Consider the following 18,596-nt stretch of genomic DNA (forward strand, 5'->3'; position numbering starts at 1 on the left):
GCAGACCTATCTCATCGTCCCCTATATTTTCAGACAAAAGGCCTCTACCCCGTAAAGCGATCTGAAAAACGGGAAAAGCAGCGAGAGCTTTAATTCGAGAATTTGTTTTTCAGTGCGGCATTTAATCAAACAGATAGCGAACTACAGCGGCAGCCTCGTGAGTGACCAATCTCTGCTTTGTTTCATCGTATGATCTAAATCCTTTGCTGCTGTTGGGTTTTTTTTTTTTGTCAACACCTACCGATGATGACCGATGATGTCGTTTTCTGTTTTCCTTGATAAAATTCCTTGATAAAAAAGCAGTCTTAATTTTTTTTTTTCTTTGATAAAATTCCTTGCTTTGTCTTATAAAATATGATATTTATCTTCCGAAGCATTTACACACATGATATCTGTCGTCACACTTTTCCTATAAAGGTATATACTTTATATCTGATAAGTACGATGTGTACAAAGCCTTGCATATCAATGCTGTGACTGAAGCGCCATCCAGGATCCCTGTCTAATATGCAATGGATCTGTACGATCATATCTTATTGTTGTTGCTTGCTTCCTCAACGCATGCTTGTGAAGGTTTAGAGGTCAAATGCTGGAACCTTATCGTGCCGGCGGTGTAGGTTCGGATGCCATTACCAACGGACGATAGTTTGAGTCCTTTGTGCCTCCTGACGGAAGCGGGTCGGCATTGTGCATTCTTTGGTATTCCAAGTACTCGAACACAACACGTTTTGTCCAAGTTGGGAATTGTATGTAGATTGGAAGGAAGATCGATCATGAAATCCCCAAATTCGTCTGTGACGCCTTGTGCCAAACTGGATTTTCTTCTCCCACTGACACGGCAATTGACGGACACCAAAGCACCTGCAGATTTTGACCAAATAAAAACAGATGGTGAATATACACATCGATTGATTGAACAATGGTTTTGTAGTTAATTGGAAATTAATATTCTGATTAATTGAATTTGTAAATTAAATGATCATAACATGACTTAATTATATATATGATTCTGTCTTATTGGGCCAAATATATCGCTAGCTCATTTTTTTTTTCCCTTGAATGTTATTTTCGATGAAATTATTTCGACGAATTAATTAAAAAAAAAACACCACAAAATGTGTAAAACGGTGTTTTTGCTTTTCATCCAAGTCAAATAAAGTGTAGCTTAATTAGCAGTATAAAGTCGATCGTGAATTGCTTTCTGTAAGGTGCAATGATCCATAGTTAATGGATGATAATACTAATACCGGTCTGCCTTGAACCCCATTTAATATGTCCAAATCAATTAGGAGAAGTTGATTTTCGCTGGTCCAACGTGAACATCAAAATGTCAGCTGATTGCTTTAAGGAGCAGTTATTCACAAAGACACAGAATATGTGTCTTCATAAAATATTCATAAAAAATAACGAAGGTGGTGGCTAAGAGTATATCATGTTTGATATATGAAGAAGAACAACTCCTTGGAGCTGGAGGAGACCACTTAATTCAAGTTTTAGTTTCATAACCCTAAAATTCAAACTTATAAACTTATAAATTATTGGCACGCTGAGCATGGATTCCTCAGCTCTTATATAATCTAAGATTATGATAAGGATACATCTAAGAGGAAAAATTAAAGGAAGAAAGACGAAAATGGAGTAGTGGTTTTATATTGTTGAAGTAGGTAGTCTAAATTGTTGCTATATGTATATAGTTGGTTATACTGCGTAAATGAAGTTTATCAATGATGAAACTACATGACAAATAATTAAAGGTATAAAGTTTGCCACAGAATGGATGAGACATAAACAACAACAACTCAACAAGTGAACGCGTACACAACTAATTGCATGATGTAGGAGATTAATCTATAAATGCCGTAAACATATATATGCAGATTCGTATCTAGATATATCAGGATTGTTGTAGCATTCAAGTATATAAATTAAACTACACACCTGATAGAGGCCATGCATGAAGATGAAGCTGATCACGATCAGTTTGATCAGGATGCAAAATATTCAAATTATTATGATTAATACAAGCCTCCTCGCAATGGACGGAGCCTGTAATAAGGACGGTGGAAAGCTTTTCTTCTCCATATCCAGCAACCTGCATCATATCTTCTTGGCTGGACATCAGCTGCTCTAACGGGTTATTATTAATTTCATCCTGTTGTACTTGTACCACTCCTCCTCCCCTTCCTCCTCCTCCTTGTCCTCCGTGATCATTAATAATATCCGCCATCGCCATTGAAATCGATCTTGTGACGAGGCTGCTGCCGATGATTAATAAGTTGAATAAAATGATGCAGCTCATCTTCAGAAGCTTGTTGGAGGCGCAAATATTGTAGTAGCTCATCTTCTTTGTGTTACCTCTACGTGAGTTGATCATCAGTACTCCTCCTTTGGTTTTGGTTTTGGTTTTATAGTAAGTTAATGCCCTCGCGATGGTCCCATTTAAATTCCACATAATACCCTCAATCACTGGTTAATATTACGTACCTTCGCAGTCCTTGTCTCCCACCTACATCCTGATAGAGTTACCCTTTTGCCCTTTAAATATATAGATGGATCTCTATGCATGCGCAGTGCGTATTGCATAAACCTCGTGGTCGTGGACATACCAACACCCAAAAAGGTTGTGGTTTTTGGTCATTTGATTAATGAAGTTACTGCCAACTAAACAGAACAAAAGGTTATTCAAAACAAGACGAAATGGAGGGTATATCTGTCTTAACGACCTTTAAAAGGCAGAAGAAGTAGGAGAGGTGGAGGGGAAGTTAATTTGTTGGTTGGTAGCCTACTCTTGTCTTCTACGTATTCTTTTGTTAATCAGATTTTAAGCGCAAAACACAAGCCGTTTACCAAGATTAAATTAATTAATTAACTAATGACGCACACACGTACGTCTCGATCGGCAGTTATACATATTGGATAGGTTTGATCCAAAACATGAACAAATATAATTTAACCTGAAAAGGATCAAAAGGTTGGAGAACTTTAGCCTCAGTTTAATCGATCGGTTAATCCTAAACCCAATGCATAAACTTGTATTCGTTTAGCAAAGAAAGAAGAAGTTTCTGTTTGGGTGGGTGAACTGACCATTACACTTACTTTGCAACCCTGCATTGTGTTATTGTTCTGTGTATATACTATAGCTACATTAGTTTCGCAATCACATATTGCACTTATGAAAATAAATAACGTTGAGACATGCACGTTGATATTATATATAACATTAATATTCTTAGAATATTGTTGGGGAAAATTGTTAACTGAAATTGTCAGTTGCTTGTTATCGTTGAACAACCTTCCCAAGCAGCCACACACACACACACACCAAATTTCCAAAAACTGAAAGTGATTTCTTATATTCAGTGAAAGAAAGTAACCTAGAGATTAGAGAATGAAGCAAAGCCTAAGAATACAACGTATTTATTTGTAATTCATGTATTACCTCTTGATGTTGATGATGCTGATGTAATTAACATCAAGATTGCGTAAGTTCTAAAATATTAATTTAGATGCGTTTTGGAAATTAACATGTTAGTTTCTAACTCAAAATATATTTATAAAACTTTGAACACAACTAAATTTGTATTTTTTTTCTTTCAAAATATGTAAATATTATGGCATCTGAACAATTCTTGAAAGTGACCCCTTAATTATTGCAAGTTGCACGAAATTTATGAATAAAAATGTCTGTGTCATGAATTGCATTTCTTGCATCACTTTAGTCGTACTTATTGTTACTTTAGATCATTTGTTTTCCTTTGCAGGTTTTAAACAAATATAAAAGGTCTTGCACCCGCAATTATTATATAGATTATAATTATTATTTTTTGAGAAATAAATCTTCAAAAATCTAATTATACACTACAATTTTTTTATATTTAATGCATAATTAACTTTTTAAAATGTCGAAAATAATATTTTTTTTTCTACTTAATAATACGATATTTAAATGTGAAAATGGCGCCAAACAACCATTAAGCAGCTTCATTTTGCTTGTTGAGTCAGACATATAAACTTGGAAGTGACAGCGCATCCCATTATTTTGTTGATGTTTAACCAAATTAATGTGCAATTTGGGCTGCGATGGTTATGATGGTTAACCAAAATGAGAATTGTGATTAGGACATAAATTATGAATAAGACATGAACATGATGCTCCACTTTGTTTTACCATTTAATTTATACCTTTAAAATTTAAAACTGTCTCCTCAAAGAAATAAATCATACGTTTAATACTGATATAGATCGTGATTAGCACAAATGAAAAGAAAAATATCAGATAAATAAATGCATGCAGTGTGCATATCCTTAATTAGTGCTTTGGGTCTGGAGAAGTGTTACTTGTAGCTCTAGCTCTATAACTTCATGGGCTTATTAGTAGGCCCTGAACCTATTGGATCAGGTAACTAATTCGGGTAGAGAATCTTGATAATTGGATGCATGTAAGCAGGGGATCCATGACTGAGGATAACCTTTAGATCTTTTTTGTGAGGATTTTAAAGATTCTTTAATCGTGTTTGTTTATTGTACATCGTACAATCAGTTTTCGTTAGGTACTATTTATATTTAATTTTAAATAAAATAATTTATAACCACACGATATACGATAAACACACATTATTAAAGAATCTTAAAATCCTCACAAAGAAGATCTGGAAATAATCCTCATTCGGAATCCATGATCATCAATTCATCATATTGTGCATATTACGTAGTGGAGTGGGGGTCCCTTGTCCTACTACTTGCATTTGCATGATGAAATATATATAACTCACTTTAACACTACGGATCGAAAAAAAATTAACACTCCGACTCTTTGAAGCTTTGTAAAGTGGAAGTGTGGAACCAATCTTTAAACACCAACAATTAACAAATAAAATTTAGAGTGATTACTTATGTTGATTAATAACATGTCCAAAGGCGCACCTTCCCATTCAAAAATTGCATGTGGATCATCAGAACCGTCTGAAGTGGACAATAAAGTACAATAGTGTCATCTGATCTTATTTTTATTGGAAAGGAATCTCCTTCGAATCTTTTCCTTATAATTCATAAAGTTCAGTAATTCAAATCATTGAAATTTGATTCAATAACTACAAATAGAAAGCTATTTTAAAAGTTATAATAATTTTAATCATTAAATGTATTAGAATAAAGGAATCCGGAGAAGATGATTTTTCATTTTTATTGGCCACTAATGCATGGTTGGTCCCACGCAACGAAATGAATTGGAAAGTCGTTCAAATCTGACGCAAAAAAAAGTCTCTAAGCCTAAAGTTGATGTATAAGAATAGGGATCTCTTCCGATCTTTTCCACCAAATTCATTCATTCGGATTATTGAAATTTGATCAAACGGTTATAAATAAGAAACTTCTTTAAAAATTATAATAACTTTAACTGTTAGATTAAATTTCCATGATTCTCATAAGTGAAGTTGGTGAACTTGATAAAAAGGATCCGGAGAGGGTCTCTTTCCAATGTACAATGCCCAACACAATTGAAATTGATGATGGAAAGAGGTGGTGGAATAAGGCTTTATGCTATAACCAACTTTAGTTTGTTTTTATTTTGATTTGCATGTCTCGTCTCTAATATTGGAATGCAGTAATCAAGTCGGATGAGGATAAGTACCGTTCCACAAGACATATGTAAAACAAATAATGTTATTTATATCATATTTTTATACTATATTTTTATATCATTTTAAATGATATTGAACAATTATACCATTTGAAAAAATTGTAAAACCCAAGAAAATGAAGGAAAAAGACTCCTCGTATACCACAATCATCATTTAATTAACTAGTTGTTCTTAATTATTAGTTTATTAAATAATGAACTAAATTTAAAAATCTAATTAATTCAAATAATGTGGCTATCTACATCAAATGTCACCTAAAATGGTATGAATAATATTACTCATATAAACAATTGTTATAGGGGTGAGACTTTTCTCCACTTCGATTATTACTTAACTGTAGCATCTTAAACCAATAATTACAAATAAGGCAACATTATATTATTACAGTCGCAACTCAAAGTTGTAGGATATCTCCTTCCCTGTGCTTTAGACGAGTGATGAGTCACGATGCATCATCTATATATCATGAATACGTGTGAGATCCTGAGCACAGGCCAGGTGTCAAAATCTTATCGATAAACGAACGGCCCAAGACCATCCCACATGTCACAGACAAAGCATTATAATCTCCCACACCACAACATCTAACACCAAACCAAGATTAGCCAGTACTACTCCAGTCTGAAAGCGTAGTCCACCCTCTCCAAGGGGCAAGAGCAGCAAATTTAGCAAATTATATTACCATCCTCCTTTGTCAATTCACTTTCATAATTTCTTAATAGCCTGATATCCTAATAGCTAGTCAAATTAAGAATAAAGATCGAGCACTTGTCTCTCGCTCTGCCCTCTCATAGGGCTCATACCTAGCCAGTATATTGTCACGTAAGGAAAGTGAACATTATATATACATATATACATATATATATATATATGGCTGACTCGGACAACGACTCTGGAGGAGGAGGAGGAGGAACGAGAGAACAGCAGAGAGAGCAGGACAGGTTTTTGCCGATTGCAAACGTGAGCAGGATCATGAAGAAAGGTCTGCCGGCCAACGGCAAGATTTCAAAGGACGCCAAAGAGACGGTGCAGGAGTGCGTCTCCGAGTTCATCAGCTTCATCACCGGAGAAGCCTCCGACAAGTGTCAGAGAGAGAAGAGGAAGACCATCAACGGCGAGGACCTGTTGTGGGCCATGACAACGCTGGGCTTCGAGGAGTACGTGGAGCCTCTCAAGGTTTACCTGCACAAGTTTAGAGAGATGGAGGGTGAAAAGATGACTGGTAGTACCAATACTAGTGCTGGAACGGGAACTGGAATGTCCGCAGGCCATGGAAGGCACGCTGATCGATATCATCGCGATCATGAGAGAGAGCAGCTGTATGTGCATGGTCATGGTGCTGCACGCGATAGTATAAATGGAATGTATGGTGTGATGTCAACGCAGTCCACGACCATGATGACGATGGGTCATCAACAACATCACCATCGTGGAGGTCATTTGTATGGATCTGGTGGTAAACCCTCCACAGGGCATGGGAGACCAAGGTAGGGTTAATTAAGTATATATAATGTTAATTTGGATATATATTCACAGTACTAATCGTGTTTTGTATGCAACGAACGCGCTTTCATAGGGGACCGATTAACACTTCGAACTGTTGCATACAAAACAGCTATAATTCATTGATCTGAGAAGTTTGTCTAGTTCAGGGATACCTGTAAACTGGATAATATTGGTATAACCGTACAGACATTCAGTTCGCTCGTTCTCTCTTTCTCTTGTTTCCTTTGGAGGATGAAAAAGTAGGTGTGCTATTCACCGGTAAGAATAATGTTTTAATGGATCACATCCCCGCAAATTCGTGACCATAATTCCAAGTTTGCAATGACCACATTTCGTATATTCGAACGCCGTTATGTATTGTTGTTCTAAATCATCCAATTGTCTGGCCTATTAGCTCAGCTGGTTAGAGCGTCGTGCTAATAACGCGAAGGTTGCAGGTTCGAGACCTGCATGGACCAACATCTTATCAACAGATTTTCTTTTTAACATTCATTTTAGCATGAATATGCGTGCCAGTTGTTTTTTATGTAATTTTTTTTATCCTCAACGGACAATGGCTAACACAAGTTAATCAATATAACCTTGACAAAGACTGGAGATAATTTGTTATTAAACCATGGTTCTTATTACATGGTGGTTGTTACACTGCATCAGTGTAGTGTATACTTCAGAAAGGCGAAAGGCATAAATTCGTCCATTAATTTTCTGGATTACAAAATAAATTGCCTTGCTCCGAAATTTCAAGGACCGATAGATGATCAAACTCCACCGTCTCTCTTGGGCGCCTTACTAGTATTATTCAAGTACAAGTAGCTCGCCTTTTGGTCATAAAAACTTGATGCAAGTAGTGGAGAAAATCCTGAATACTGCCCATCCATCTTTGTTTTGCATACGTCATTGATGTATTTCAGAAGCTCGTTATTCTGGACAAACGGTTGGGCTGCATACTCATCAAATGGCATCCACTGCAAAGCCATATTACACCACACGACTGTAAATACAATTCAAGAGCTTCTATAGGTGCTGTATTTCTTCATTTTCTCTAATTCACAGTCAAGATGGATACAGCACATCAATTAAATTTACAACACCACCAGACTTGTACGGAGTCACGAACGTAGAAATGTTTATCAGTAAATATACTTTATTCACAGGGGAAATTGGGAAAGAAAATGACAAGGACTTGAAGAGGTATGCACAGTTTAGATTCGTCCTATCTATCTGTAAAAGGGAGTTAATCACTGTCAAGATGGAAATAAATTTATGTCTTATCCTCCCTTAACTAAAAATTACCTGGGCTGCTTCAATCTCATGTTCCTGCGTTTGGATATCAAAGGAAAGGGGTCGCATCATGCACACAAAAAATAAATCTGACTTCTCAAAGAATGACTTGTGGCTTTGCCTGCAAATTGTAACAGTAATGGTATGAATACTATAACCATTCCAAAGAGCTAGAGGAACTACAAAGTAAACATGCAAAACTAGCGATGAGAATCATATAATAAGCTCAAGATAAAAGGAGTAGATTAATCGTTCAACGTTCTTAACATAATTGAGCCTGGAATATTGAGATTTATTTAAACCCAATAACAGTCATGGTAGCATGGTGCCATGCCCTAATTTATAAAATAAGTTTGAACTTTGTAGTCATGTATTAGTTTCATAATCATAGAATAATGTCTTATATGATTGTAAATTATTCACCAAAACTACATATTTTTAGTTAAGTAACTTGCGAGTCCCTCAATCAGACTGGATTTGATGATTAAACATACACCAACACAGTTTCTCTGAAGAAAACACGATAAGTACCTGAATGCTAGAACTTCTACAAACTCCGAGTCAATCTGAAACCACGGGAAACACAGAAGAATAAATTCGTTTAGGAAGCCAATATTTACACTCATATGTAAGGAAGTGTAAATTCAATGTAAATACTAACTCCAGTTTCTTCTTTGACTTCTCTCACAGCAGCTACACAGATATCTTCTCCCTTCACAAGAGAATGTTTTATATATTGGTTAGACTTGAACCACACTCCATTGCTGTGACAATCAAAAACAAAACTTCCAGGAACGCAGACACACACCTCGTCTACAACTCCAGTAGGGAACTTCCACACACCTGTCCCCTGTAAAACCCCGCTCTTTTCTTGGACTGCTAGCACCTACCATTGAATGTTTACAAAACCCAAAAGTTCCAGTCATTAAAGCAGAGTCATGGAGAATAACAAATGTTGTGAAAGGTTCCAAACATCCCATCGTCTCGGAAATAAAACAAATGGATCTCACATAAAATCTTAAAGACTAGAGTAACTCAAACTTGGGAGTTTTGAGAAGCAAAATACTTGAAATTGACATGAGAGGGATAAAATGAGAAATTGATAAAGGGGTTGGTACCATAGAATTGGGAATGTATGTATACCTGTCTGGTGGTAGGGTTGAGGACGAAAGCGCCAATTCCGACACGGTGGGTGGCATTGGAAGGAAGAGTGTGAGAGGATTGTGGAATCCAATACACGAGCATCAAATACTTAGGCTCTGCATGATGGTACCAGAATCCCTCCTGCAATTCCCAATCCGTTCCTGCCCAACATCTATTAACTACTAGTTGTACTTTTACACACACGTATATGTATGTAATGTAAGGAACACCACCTTAATTAATTAAATAATCAATTAATCAAATATTGAGCATGAATAAATCACAGAAGTTAGAATGGGAGATTGACCTTGACTGCAACTTCAACAAGATTGACTCGTTCTATAGGCAACTTGATCCAAACACCCTTTTTCCCCTGCACCCAACAATCAATCAGAACTATAGTTATAAATCGTTCAACTGGATATATGAGAAATTGAAATTCCTAGTAAAATTAATTAATTACCTGAAGCTTCCAGTGGGCAATAGAGGAGGTAAGCAATGAAAGGAAGGTGGCAGGATCAATGGGATCATTGTCGTTGATGTGGACGATGACACCTCCGTAATGGTCATGCATACCACTTAGAACAAGACTTTCTGAACTAGTTTCACCTTCAGCGGCCATTGATAATGTTGTTGTTCGATGTCTACGACGAAGCTGAGCCTCAGCCCTCGGCCCTCAACCAACACCAAACTCGAATAATGTTTTTAATGACTAAAATAGCCTTCTTATTTTCCTTCTCATTTATTTTCAATAAAATTAAATAAAAACGGAAGTAAAAAGAAAAAAAAAAGCAACACACATGGCTGTTGATTGTGAGCCTGTTTTAATTCCATTCCGGTAACAAATTTTCCTTCTATTTTGCCCCTTTGCCCCACTCCCAACTATGGAAAAATTTGGATACAATACAAACACGTATTCGGTACAAAATAGGCATCATTGTAAATACTCTAGACAATGCAGTTATCCATTTAACTAGGACTCTCTTCCGATGTTTTCATTGAATTTATCGGTATATTTTACAAATGATGAAATACACACAGTATAAAATCTTGCTTTCGTCGTGCAGTGCATAAGAGTGAACGACATGCTTCCCCCTAAATACCAGTTTGAATGTAGCTTCATGCTCGCAGGTAAAGATTGCAACTCATTGTACAAAGTAGTCAGATTTAAGTTTATAAGCTTACACATGGCTCCACCCAATTGATAGACAAGGACTTCATACAATTCATACCTGACGGTAACAACTTCCACAAACTCTGAGTCAATCTGAAACAACATAATTAATAACAAAAAAAAGTGAAATGAGAAATCGCATTAATAAGCTAATATGTACACTCACTAAATGGTAAGTCGGAAAACTAGTTACTCCGGTTTCTTCCTTCACTTCTCGGACAGCAGCTGCAAAGATATCTTCTCCCACCCAACTCTGAAGATCTGAGAATGGAAAACAATGCTTGTTGGAATGCACACACCTCATCAACGACTCCAGTGGGGAGCTTCCACACACCTGTCCCACGATATGTAGGAGTATGCAAGTCCAGAAAATTAATGTAGACATGAAAAATTCACTTATTCAGATGATTGTTCGATGGAAGGAACATAAACACACACACACACACAAATGAAGCGAGCAAGATGGAAACTACAGATTTATAACTACATAAAGATTAAGAAGTTCCCTTACTTTGAGTAAATTAAATGAAAATGAAAGAAAGAAGCGCTATGTGAACATTTGAGATAAAAGTGATAGTGGCGGCTGGGGCGTTAGAAATAGAAAATGCATATATCTCTCTGTTTTGATTGATGATAAAGGCACCAATTCCCACACGGTGTGTTGCATTTGTGGGAAGAGTATGAGGGGACTGAGGAATCCAATACACGAGCATCAAATCATCAGGCTCTGCATGGTATACCAGAATCCTTCCTGCAATTCACTCCTCCCCAATATATCGTAAGTAATCTATACATATACAGAACAAATTTGAATTATCAACATTAGCAAGAAGAAAGAAAAGCATGAACAGAATAGGAGCTTGACCTTGACCGCAGCTTCAACAAGATTGACTCGCTCTATTGCCAATCTGATCGAAACACCCTTCTTTCCCTGTACAAATATTAAGTTTGGCATATTTTTTTTTTCTTAAACTTGGTATTACTAAGGCTTTGTTAAAACTTAAAATTACTATAAGAATCCCAATGAACAGGGGCTACGCCGACCTAAGGGTAAGCCCAGATGCTTATGAGTTATGAATACTACTAGGCTTTCAGCAAAATAAAAAAGATAAGTACTTTAGTCTTTCTAATAAAAGTACTTATAACTGCAAAATTCTCTCCAATCGATCCAAGAAAGATTGGCGATGAAATTATGAAAGATTGAAGTAAATACCTGCAGCTTCCAATGTGCAATCGAAGAGGTAAGAGAGGATACGAAGGTAGCAGGATCCATGTGCTGAGTGACGTGGACGATCACACATCCGTAATGGTCATTCACTGCGCTAAGCAGCTTCTTCACCTCCCCTCCACCACCACCACGACTTTCAGTTTGGGCAGCCATTGATGATGATCGGCAAGCAGAGAGCTGACCAAATGTTTGGTAGTTTTCTTACCATATTAGCAGGAGAGAGTCAGTGGCCATTGTTGACCAAAATTAAAAAAAGAAGAGAGGAATGGGCACACGCGTGGCATGTGAGATGATCACGCAGTAGGCACGTGACTCCACTGACAAAATTGATGACCTCCGTAAATTCAAGTTTTAAAAGGGCCTTTTACCTCAATTTTACTTTCCATTTACCAAAATTCATTGCGTTTTCACCCACCGCTCTCAAGTTGTCGGCCCAAAAACCCTCGCTCGCGCCGCTGTTATCTTTCCCTGGCTTTACCTCCTTTTTATTTTTTCTTTGGTTTTTAAATAAATATGTAAAAGAAATTGAATTTCTCATTTTTACCGTGGTCGTCCCCGGGGGCGTGAGGTTTATGGCAGAGTTAACCGGCGGGCGGCACTTACCGAACTCGGACGCCTTTGGAGAGCAGATATCCCCGTTCCCTGAGAGCACGTACGACCTTGTGTTCGAGAATCCGACGCCCGCGGTTCCCTCGCCGCCCCAGAAGCTGCGTCCTGTCAGGGGCGGTGGCGGCAGGTCTCCGATGGACAGCGGAGGAAAGCTGGAGGATGTTGGTCCGGCTAAAGTTGGGTCGGGAGACGAGCTGGAGGACGAGTCCAGGTCAGTCTTTGTTTTCTTTTAACTCCAATCCAAAGCTTGAATCTTTTTGTTAACCAAACAAATAAAGATTGTTTCTTTATCTTTTTATTTATTTTTATCATAATTGTGTGAGCAATGGGGTAATTAGATTAATGGATTATGGTCCGTTAAATTATTTGATGTACTGCTGGTTTTTGTATACGGCATGTCGTGTTATATAAGCACATGATGATGGTTTGGTTTAGTGACTTACTCTCATCGATAAATAAGTGTATTGTTTTCCTAAACCCTGACCCATAAAATTAAAAGATAATTGGTGGTCTGTATATTCCTACATATAATGGTTGGTTGGTCTTTAGATTGTGGAGTGTGGAAACTAGGAGACGTGAGATTCTGACTTGTTGGCCATTTGAAGGTTGATTAGTGTTTATTTATTTGTTTATTTTACTAATCATAATTTGAAGTTTGATCAGTCTCCTAAACAGTTCAATAAAGACATTGCTTTTTTAACTAGTACCAGCTTAACAGAGTGTTGAAATGTATGTTGTTTTAATCAACCAAGTTAGCATTCCCTTACCATTTTAACTTTAACAGAGTGTTGTCCATTTTCGTTCAGTTCATCGGCGGATGATGATGATGATCGTGATAAGTGTTTGAAAGCACAAGGTGAAGAACCCATGAAACGGAAGAGAAAGACAAATGTGAGGACCGGAAACAGACTTGAAATTGAAAGGGTCGAGCTTTTTCTGGAAAGTCTGGTGAAGAAAGTGATGGAGCAGCAAGAGCAGATGCATAAGCAGTTGATAGAGGTGATAGAAAAGAATGAGCAAGAGAGATTAGCAAGAGAAGAAGCCTGGAAGCAGCAGGTGTTAGACAGACTGAAAAGGGATAAGGAGATAAGAGCCCAAGAGACATCTCGCAGCCTTGCGCTCATTTCCTTTATCCAGAATTATTTGGGCTCTGAAAATCAAGTCCCCCAACCATCACCATCACCATCACCAGTACCGGAACAAGCACCCGCACCAGCACCAGCACCAATACCATTATCGGTAGTACCTAATTATGATCTTCAACGGATGGAAGGAAATGGGAAGGCAGACAATGGCATGCAGAGAGACCTGATGTTGGTGAGTAGTGATGCAACGAATAGAAGATGGCCAGAAGCTGAAGTACAAGCCCTTATAACGCTGTGGGCTTCTTTCGAACACAAGTTTCACGTTGCAGGTACTCCAAAAGGACGCATATGGGAGGAGATATCTGTTAAGATGGGAGAAATGGGCTACTGTCCGGTCAGGAAGGAAGTGCAGGGAGAAATGGGAAAACATCAACAAGTATTTCAGAAGGTGCATGGGACCAGACAGTAAGCGTTCGGCAAATGCCAAGCTTTGTCCATATTTTCATGAATTGGAGTTGCTCCACAAAAGCGGACTCGTAAGTTTCGGGAATGGCTTTAACCGCACAAGCAACCAGAATGAGGCCAAGATTGAAAAACAGGAGCAAAAGAGTGAAAAAAGGAGTGATGACGGTATTCAAACCTCTCCTGCTTTTGATAACGGGGATGCAAGTGAAGGCAAGTTTCACAGAGAGAGAGAGAGAGGGATGAGTTGAGATGAATGCTGGGGCTCCCCCGCTCTGCTCTTTGATGGATGGCTAATATTATACGATTAGTGGTTTGATTGATGTTTGGGTCGGTCATTTTCTTCTTGAGAATTATCTTACATCTCTCTGGTGAAGGTTAATTTTGTTGTATCTTGATTGAACTTTTTATATGCTATTGAGTATTGACAATTAACTTTCTACTGCGACTGTCTGAAGGGCATGCATTTCGCAGAGGCGTGGTGTTTGCTTTGCTAATCGAAAGAGGGAGACGAACATAATGGCAGCCACCAAAATAGACCCAATTCCTTGATCCATATTTTCTTCAAGTGTTTAATTATGATACCAACACTCGAATAGTGATGAATGTTGAGGAATGGTGGCGGTGCTGTCATTTGCCATGCTGGTGTGTATGTAATGTGCATGATGTTTGTCCGTGTAGGGAAACAAAACCATGCCCTGCCTGACCAGAGTGTAAAGGAAATCGTCGCCTTGCCGGCCGTGGGGTTAAGAGTTAAGACGTACTCTTTCACGAAATTAAATTATTAAGTTCACTGTATATCTTTTCTTTAATAAATAAATCACATTATATATTTGAAGAACGGGTCCTGGACTGATGAACGTAAGCCCACAACTTTTTTACATTTGGGTCAAAAGAAAAAAATGAAAAGAAAGGCCCATGTAAGAATCACGCGATCCGGTTTCGACAGAGCGATCCGTCTCAAGTGTTGGACCATTTTACCGAACTCTAAAAATAAATAAATATAAATAAAATGAATACGCGGCGCTAGGATTGCCACGTGGATTATGTTTTAAAGCAGTATAAAGGTGGACCCTGGCCAAGTAATGGCTGGTTCAAACTTGACTCGAGTCTTCTCCTCTTTCAAAAACTGTTGAGAGAGAGAGAGAGAGAGAGAGAGTGAGACTGAGAGTGTGAGAGAAAGGCAGATCAGGGCAGGAAAATACAATGAAACGATCAGGAGGTTTCCATGGCTACCAAAAGACCGCGACCACCCCAAACACAACCTCTGCTTCTGGTAAAAACTATTCTTCCTTTTCCTATACTATATATAGTTTCCCTATTCCCTTCCCTACGTATTATTTCACATTTCCTACAATATATCTACACACACACACACACACTCTCTTCTTTGACATATATGTGTGTGTGGCACTATTTTTATATATCTATTGCATTGCATGTCGTTAGATGTATATATCTTGGTTAGTTTATAGCCTGTCGTTTGTCTGTCTCTTAAATCTATCTATAGGTGTACACTCTTATAAGGAAACACATGCATTTGTGTAGATCTTGCACCAATTTGATGATCATTTGTTTCACAAGTTAATTTTTAATTAGTTCTAATTCCATTTTAATACAGTTGAGAGGTTTCAGCTCTTTTTGTACTCATCCTTCGATATATCGCAGCTCCATTCTTGAAGATTTAATTATCATTTCATTCTGTTTTCAATTAATTGATCAGTGATCACACACAGACATCCTACCTGCTCCCTCTCTTCCAAAGTCGATCTATACATAGATCTGTTCAGATTCCTCGATATCTTGATATATATGATCACGATCTGATAATTATGCATTGTGGTTTAGAGTATTTATGAATCCCAACTTTGAGAAAGAATGAACAATATATGAGCTTGTAATTAATTGAGTTACTTTTATTATTACTAATTAGTTTTACGATGAAAACTCAATTTTTTTCATTTGAAAAAGATATTGCTGATCTGTCCTCTTAGGCTCGTAGCTAGAGAAGAGAAGACAGTTTACAAGTGGCAACCATCTTACATGCAATCTGTGACTCCATACCGAACAAGTGGCCTCCATGCATGCATATACATATACGATCACACATCCCCCGGCCCCACTCCACTTCACTCTCCATCCGTCCGCCTTAGACTTCTTGTCTCTGCCTGTATTCCACAATATTATTCTAATTTCCCATGAGTTTTAATTATTCTTATATCGATTCAGGAAAGACAAAACCCTAGTTATATATAATACTGAAATACGTCATTCCTTCTCCTTAATTTGCCTTCCAAAAAGAAACGTACGTACCGCGGGAACTAAATAGTCAAATTTCTATAGGTTTTATTTGTTTTTAGACATTTTGTTTTTCATTTTCTGTCTGTACATTCATGGCCTTTTGTACAAATGAAAATAATATTAATGAACCAAAACAAACATAAACGTACTGCAAGTATTATCCATTTTCACGATCATTCGTACACTCATATATTAATTGAGAGTCCATGCAGTGCTGAAACTATCAGATATCAACCTGAGGCAGGCTGAGATGAACCAATACAGCATGGGGATGGGGAGACAGACTACGGCCACCACCAACGTTAACAATGTTTTCAACAACAACAACGTTAACCACCCCTCCAATGCCAATACCACTAATGGCACTGCCGATGATAACGAGTGCATGGTGCGAGAGCAAGACCGTTTTATGCCGATAGCCAATGTGATAAGAATCATGCGCAAGATCCTTCCCCCACATGCCAAGATCTCTGACGACGCCAAGGAAACCATCCAAGAGTGCGTCTCCGAGTACATCAGCTTCATCACCGGGGAGGCCAACGAGCGCTGCCAGCGTGAGCAGCGGAAGACCATCACTGCTGAAGACGTGCTGTGGGCCATGAGCAAGCTCGGCTTTGATGACTACATCGAGCCACTCACCCTCTACCTGCACCGCTACCGCGAGATGGAGGGCGAGCGTGGGTCCTCCACCACCTCTTTGATGAGAAGCGAGTCCTTGGCCAAGGGGGCGGGTGCTAGTAGTGGTACCAGCAGCAGGTCAATGGATCACCACCAGTACTATGGCACCTCTATGGCGGCTGCTTTTCATCATCAGCATGGCCATGGCCTTTTTGGTTACATGCAGCCGTCCGATGTGTCCGTCTCCAACAATAATGCGAATGCTGCAGCAGCATCTGGATCGTCCACCCAGCTCCAGGGTGGTGGTTCTGCCGCAATGCCAAATGGTGATCACCATCAGCCACATGCAAATGGTGCAAATGGTCCAAGTGGTGGAGTGTGAATGCATGAAATGAAATCACCAAAGTGCTGACTGGTGAACTGAATAATGTAATGTTAGGTCGGTCCTGCGACGACAAGTAGTACTGTAATAAAATTAAGGACGCTGAGGTTTTAGTTGTCTGCATTAATTGGGGTGTTTTTGCTTGAATCTTAATCGATGACCGCACTCCATCCGGCATTGTCTCTACGTCTAAACCTTGCAAAGATAGTCGGGACCAAAAAAAAAAAAAAAAAAAAAAAAGAAGAAATTAGCTCCCAGCGAGGATCGAACTCGCGACCTTTCGCTTACGAAGCGAACGCACTACCACTATGCTATGGAAGCCAATTGGTCATTTTTTTAAAACTTTTTTATAATTAACATTTGCAGATGAACTGCTGCGAAACATCATACACAAACTTAAACTACTTCTGTTATCTGTTCACGCTTAATAATTTGTTAACGGTTTAGTGATATTCCTCTTCACGTGAGAAGTCTTAGGTTCTATTTTCGCCAAAGACAAATTTGAACCACATTATTACTAGCCCACTGTAAGGTTTAGTCTACATAATATCGTTTGTTAAAAAAAATAATAATAATTTAACGTGTAGAACAAACTATGATGTGACATGAAACGTGAGAGTCGACTGGACTTTCATGTGGAGACTGGAGAAGCCATCATCAAGTTAAGGAACCATATATACTTGAATAGTTCAAATTTGTTTGGATACCCTTCAGAATTCTCCAACCTTTTTTTCATGACTAAAGCGGTTGCCAACTTGCCGTCGTTTACAGCTTTTCTTTCTCCTGGTGTTTATTCTCAAACCCCGGCAGCTTCTTCAATGCATTCCCCATCTCTCCCTTGCACCCTGTCAACCACAGATGACCCGGCTCGCTGCACCTTTTGTTCACCGCATAGCAAAACATAATCTGCATTCACAACTCCAGTTTCCAAACCCGAACCAAAAAAAAGGCCTTTGGTAGCGTCTATTAAGGGCCCCATACCCCTTTTTTCAAATACATTGAATTTTACTTATTTATTTAACAAACGGTATTATCCACACTAAGGGAAAAAGGTGGGTTTAGCCCTCACATTAGGTTACCAATAATGTGGTTTAAATTCGCCTTTGGTGAGAATAGCACCTCAGTCTTTTCACTTACAAGTAAAGAAGAATACTACTAAACTGTAGTA

At 38.2% G+C, this 18,596-nt stretch overlaps 6 protein-coding genes and 2 non-coding genes across 10 annotated transcripts; 4 read left to right on the forward strand and 4 right to left on the reverse strand.

The window, feature by feature from the left end:
• Positions 1-339: 339 nt before the first annotated feature.
• LOC103961353 lies at positions 340-2,389 on the reverse strand. The gene is made up of 2 exons (XM_009374231.2): positions 1,939-2,389; positions 340-861 (listed from the first exon to the last, which is right to left on the reverse strand). Exons 1-2 carry the CDS (start codon positions 2,372-2,374, stop codon positions 527-529), a joined length of 771 nt encoding a protein of 256 aa, XP_009372506.2. The 5' UTR covers positions 2,375-2,389; the 3' UTR covers positions 340-526.
• Positions 2,390-6,209: 3,820 nt separating this feature from the next.
• On the forward strand, positions 6,210-7,345 carry LOC103943792 (nuclear transcription factor Y subunit B-3-like). Its single transcript, XM_009354149.3, has one exon. The coding sequence runs from the start codon at positions 6,510-6,512 to the stop codon at positions 7,128-7,130; it is 621 nt and encodes a 206-aa protein (XP_009352424.2). The 5' UTR covers positions 6,210-6,509; the 3' UTR covers positions 7,131-7,345.
• Positions 7,346-7,529: 184 nt separating this feature from the next.
• TRNAI-AAU lies at positions 7,530-7,603 on the forward strand. The gene has a single exon. It is a non-coding gene; the product is annotated as a tRNA-Ile (tRNA).
• Positions 7,604-7,727: 124 nt separating this feature from the next.
• LOC103959552 (nudix hydrolase 2) lies at positions 7,728-10,304 on the reverse strand. The gene is made up of 8 exons (XM_009372229.3): positions 10,033-10,304; positions 9,877-9,942; positions 9,570-9,710; positions 9,235-9,312; positions 9,088-9,138; positions 8,958-8,992; positions 8,439-8,547; positions 7,728-8,110 (listed from the first exon to the last, which is right to left on the reverse strand). Exons 1-8 carry the CDS (start codon positions 10,189-10,191, stop codon positions 7,904-7,906), a joined length of 846 nt encoding a protein of 281 aa, XP_009370504.1. The 5' UTR covers positions 10,192-10,304; the 3' UTR covers positions 7,728-7,903.
• A 150-nt stretch (positions 10,305-10,454) lies between these two features.
• On the reverse strand, positions 10,455-12,140 carry LOC103960444 (nudix hydrolase 2-like). 3 transcript variants are annotated; one of them, XM_048582467.1, is made up of 3 exons: positions 11,957-12,140; positions 11,609-11,674; positions 10,455-11,077 (listed from the first exon to the last, which is right to left on the reverse strand). In XM_048582467.1, the coding sequence occupies exons 1-3, from the start codon at positions 12,122-12,124 to the stop codon at positions 10,832-10,834; spliced, it is 480 nt and encodes a 159-aa protein (XP_048438424.1). In that variant the 5' UTR covers positions 12,125-12,140; the 3' UTR covers positions 10,455-10,831. The 3 variants fall into 3 exon arrangements, with proteins under 3 accessions (XP_048438424.1, XP_048438426.1, XP_048438425.1); XM_048582469.1 differs by lacking the exon at positions 10,455-11,077 and adding an exon at positions 11,234-11,494; XM_048582468.1 differs by lacking the exon at positions 10,455-11,077 and adding an exon at positions 11,234-11,530.
• Positions 12,141-12,300: 160 nt separating this feature from the next.
• On the forward strand, positions 12,301-14,569 carry LOC103958332 (trihelix transcription factor GTL1). Its single transcript, XM_009370922.3, has 2 exons — positions 12,301-12,791; positions 13,387-14,569. Exons 1-2 carry the CDS (start codon positions 12,301-12,303, stop codon positions 14,132-14,134), a joined length of 1,239 nt encoding a protein of 412 aa, XP_009369197.2. The 3' UTR covers positions 14,135-14,569.
• A 691-nt stretch (positions 14,570-15,260) lies between these two features.
• Positions 15,261-17,660, forward strand: LOC103957446 (nuclear transcription factor Y subunit B-3). The gene is made up of 2 exons (XM_009369941.2): positions 15,261-15,403; positions 16,641-17,660. Exons 1-2 carry the CDS (start codon positions 15,334-15,336, stop codon positions 17,426-17,428), a joined length of 858 nt encoding a protein of 285 aa, XP_009368216.2. The 5' UTR covers positions 15,261-15,333; the 3' UTR covers positions 17,429-17,660.
• Positions 17,661-17,677: 17 nt separating this feature from the next.
• Positions 17,678-17,749, reverse strand: TRNAT-CGU. The gene has a single exon. It is a non-coding gene; the product is annotated as a tRNA-Thr (tRNA).
• Between the last annotated feature and the right edge of the window lie 847 nt (positions 17,750-18,596).

The sequence above is a fragment of a genome, unplaced genomic scaffold (genome assembly GCF_019419815.1).
Source record: "Pyrus x bretschneideri cultivar Hongxiangsu unplaced genomic scaffold, Pyrus_bretschneideri_v1 Contig19, whole genome shotgun sequence".
NCBI lineage: Eukaryota > Viridiplantae > Streptophyta > Magnoliopsida > Rosales > Rosaceae > Pyrus > Pyrus x bretschneideri.

What these genes read in the sequence shown, in the direction of transcription:
- LOC103961353 (XM_009374231.2), bottom strand. Translation starts at nt 2,374, where the DNA reads ATGATCAACTCACGTAGAGGTAACACAAAGAAGATGAGCTACTACAAT. An exon ending in TCATGCATGGCCTCTATCAG is followed by an intron (nt 862 to 1,938) that starts GTGTGTAGTTTA and finishes CAAAATCTGCAG; the next exon opens with GTGCTTTGGTGTCCGTCAAT.
- LOC103958332 (XM_009370922.3), top strand. Translation starts at nt 12,301, where the DNA reads ATGACCTCCGTAAATTCAAGTTTTAAAAGGGCCTTTTACCTCAATTTT. An exon ending in GAGCTGGAGGACGAGTCCAG is followed by an intron (nt 12,792 to 13,386) that starts GTCAGTCTTTGT and finishes ATTTTCGTTCAG; the next exon opens with TTCATCGGCGGATGATGATG.
- LOC103960444 (XM_048582467.1), bottom strand. Translation starts at nt 12,124, where the DNA reads ATGGCTGCCCAAACTGAAAGTCGTGGTGGTGGTGGAGGGGAGGTGAAG. An exon ending in TTGCACATTGGAAGCTGCAG is followed by an intron (nt 11,675 to 11,956) that starts GTATTTACTTCA and finishes ATATTTGTACAG; the next exon opens with GGAAAGAAGGGTGTTTCGAT. An exon ending in TTGTTGAAGCTGCGGTCAAG is followed by an intron (nt 11,078 to 11,608) that starts GTCAAGCTCCTA and finishes ATCGTGGGACAG; the next exon opens with GTGTGTGGAAGCTCCCCACT.
- LOC103943792 (XM_009354149.3), top strand. Translation starts at nt 6,510, where the DNA reads ATGGCTGACTCGGACAACGACTCTGGAGGAGGAGGAGGAGGAACGAGA.
- LOC103959552 (XM_009372229.3), bottom strand. Translation starts at nt 10,191, where the DNA reads ATGGCCGCTGAAGGTGAAACTAGTTCAGAAAGTCTTGTTCTAAGTGGT. An exon ending in TTGTTGAAGTTGCAGTCAAG is followed by an intron (nt 9,711 to 9,876) that starts GTCAATCTCCCA and finishes TGGGAATTGCAG; the next exon opens with GAGGGATTCTGGTACCATCA. An exon ending in CTACTGGAGTTGTAGACGAG is followed by an intron (nt 9,139 to 9,234) that starts GTGTGTGTCTGC and finishes TCTCTTGTGAAG; the next exon opens with GGAGAAGATATCTGTGTAGC.
- LOC103957446 (XM_009369941.2), top strand. Translation starts at nt 15,334, where the DNA reads ATGAAACGATCAGGAGGTTTCCATGGCTACCAAAAGACCGCGACCACC. An exon ending in AAACACAACCTCTGCTTCTG is followed by an intron (nt 15,404 to 16,640) that starts GTAAAAACTATT and finishes GAGTCCATGCAG; the next exon opens with TGCTGAAACTATCAGATATC.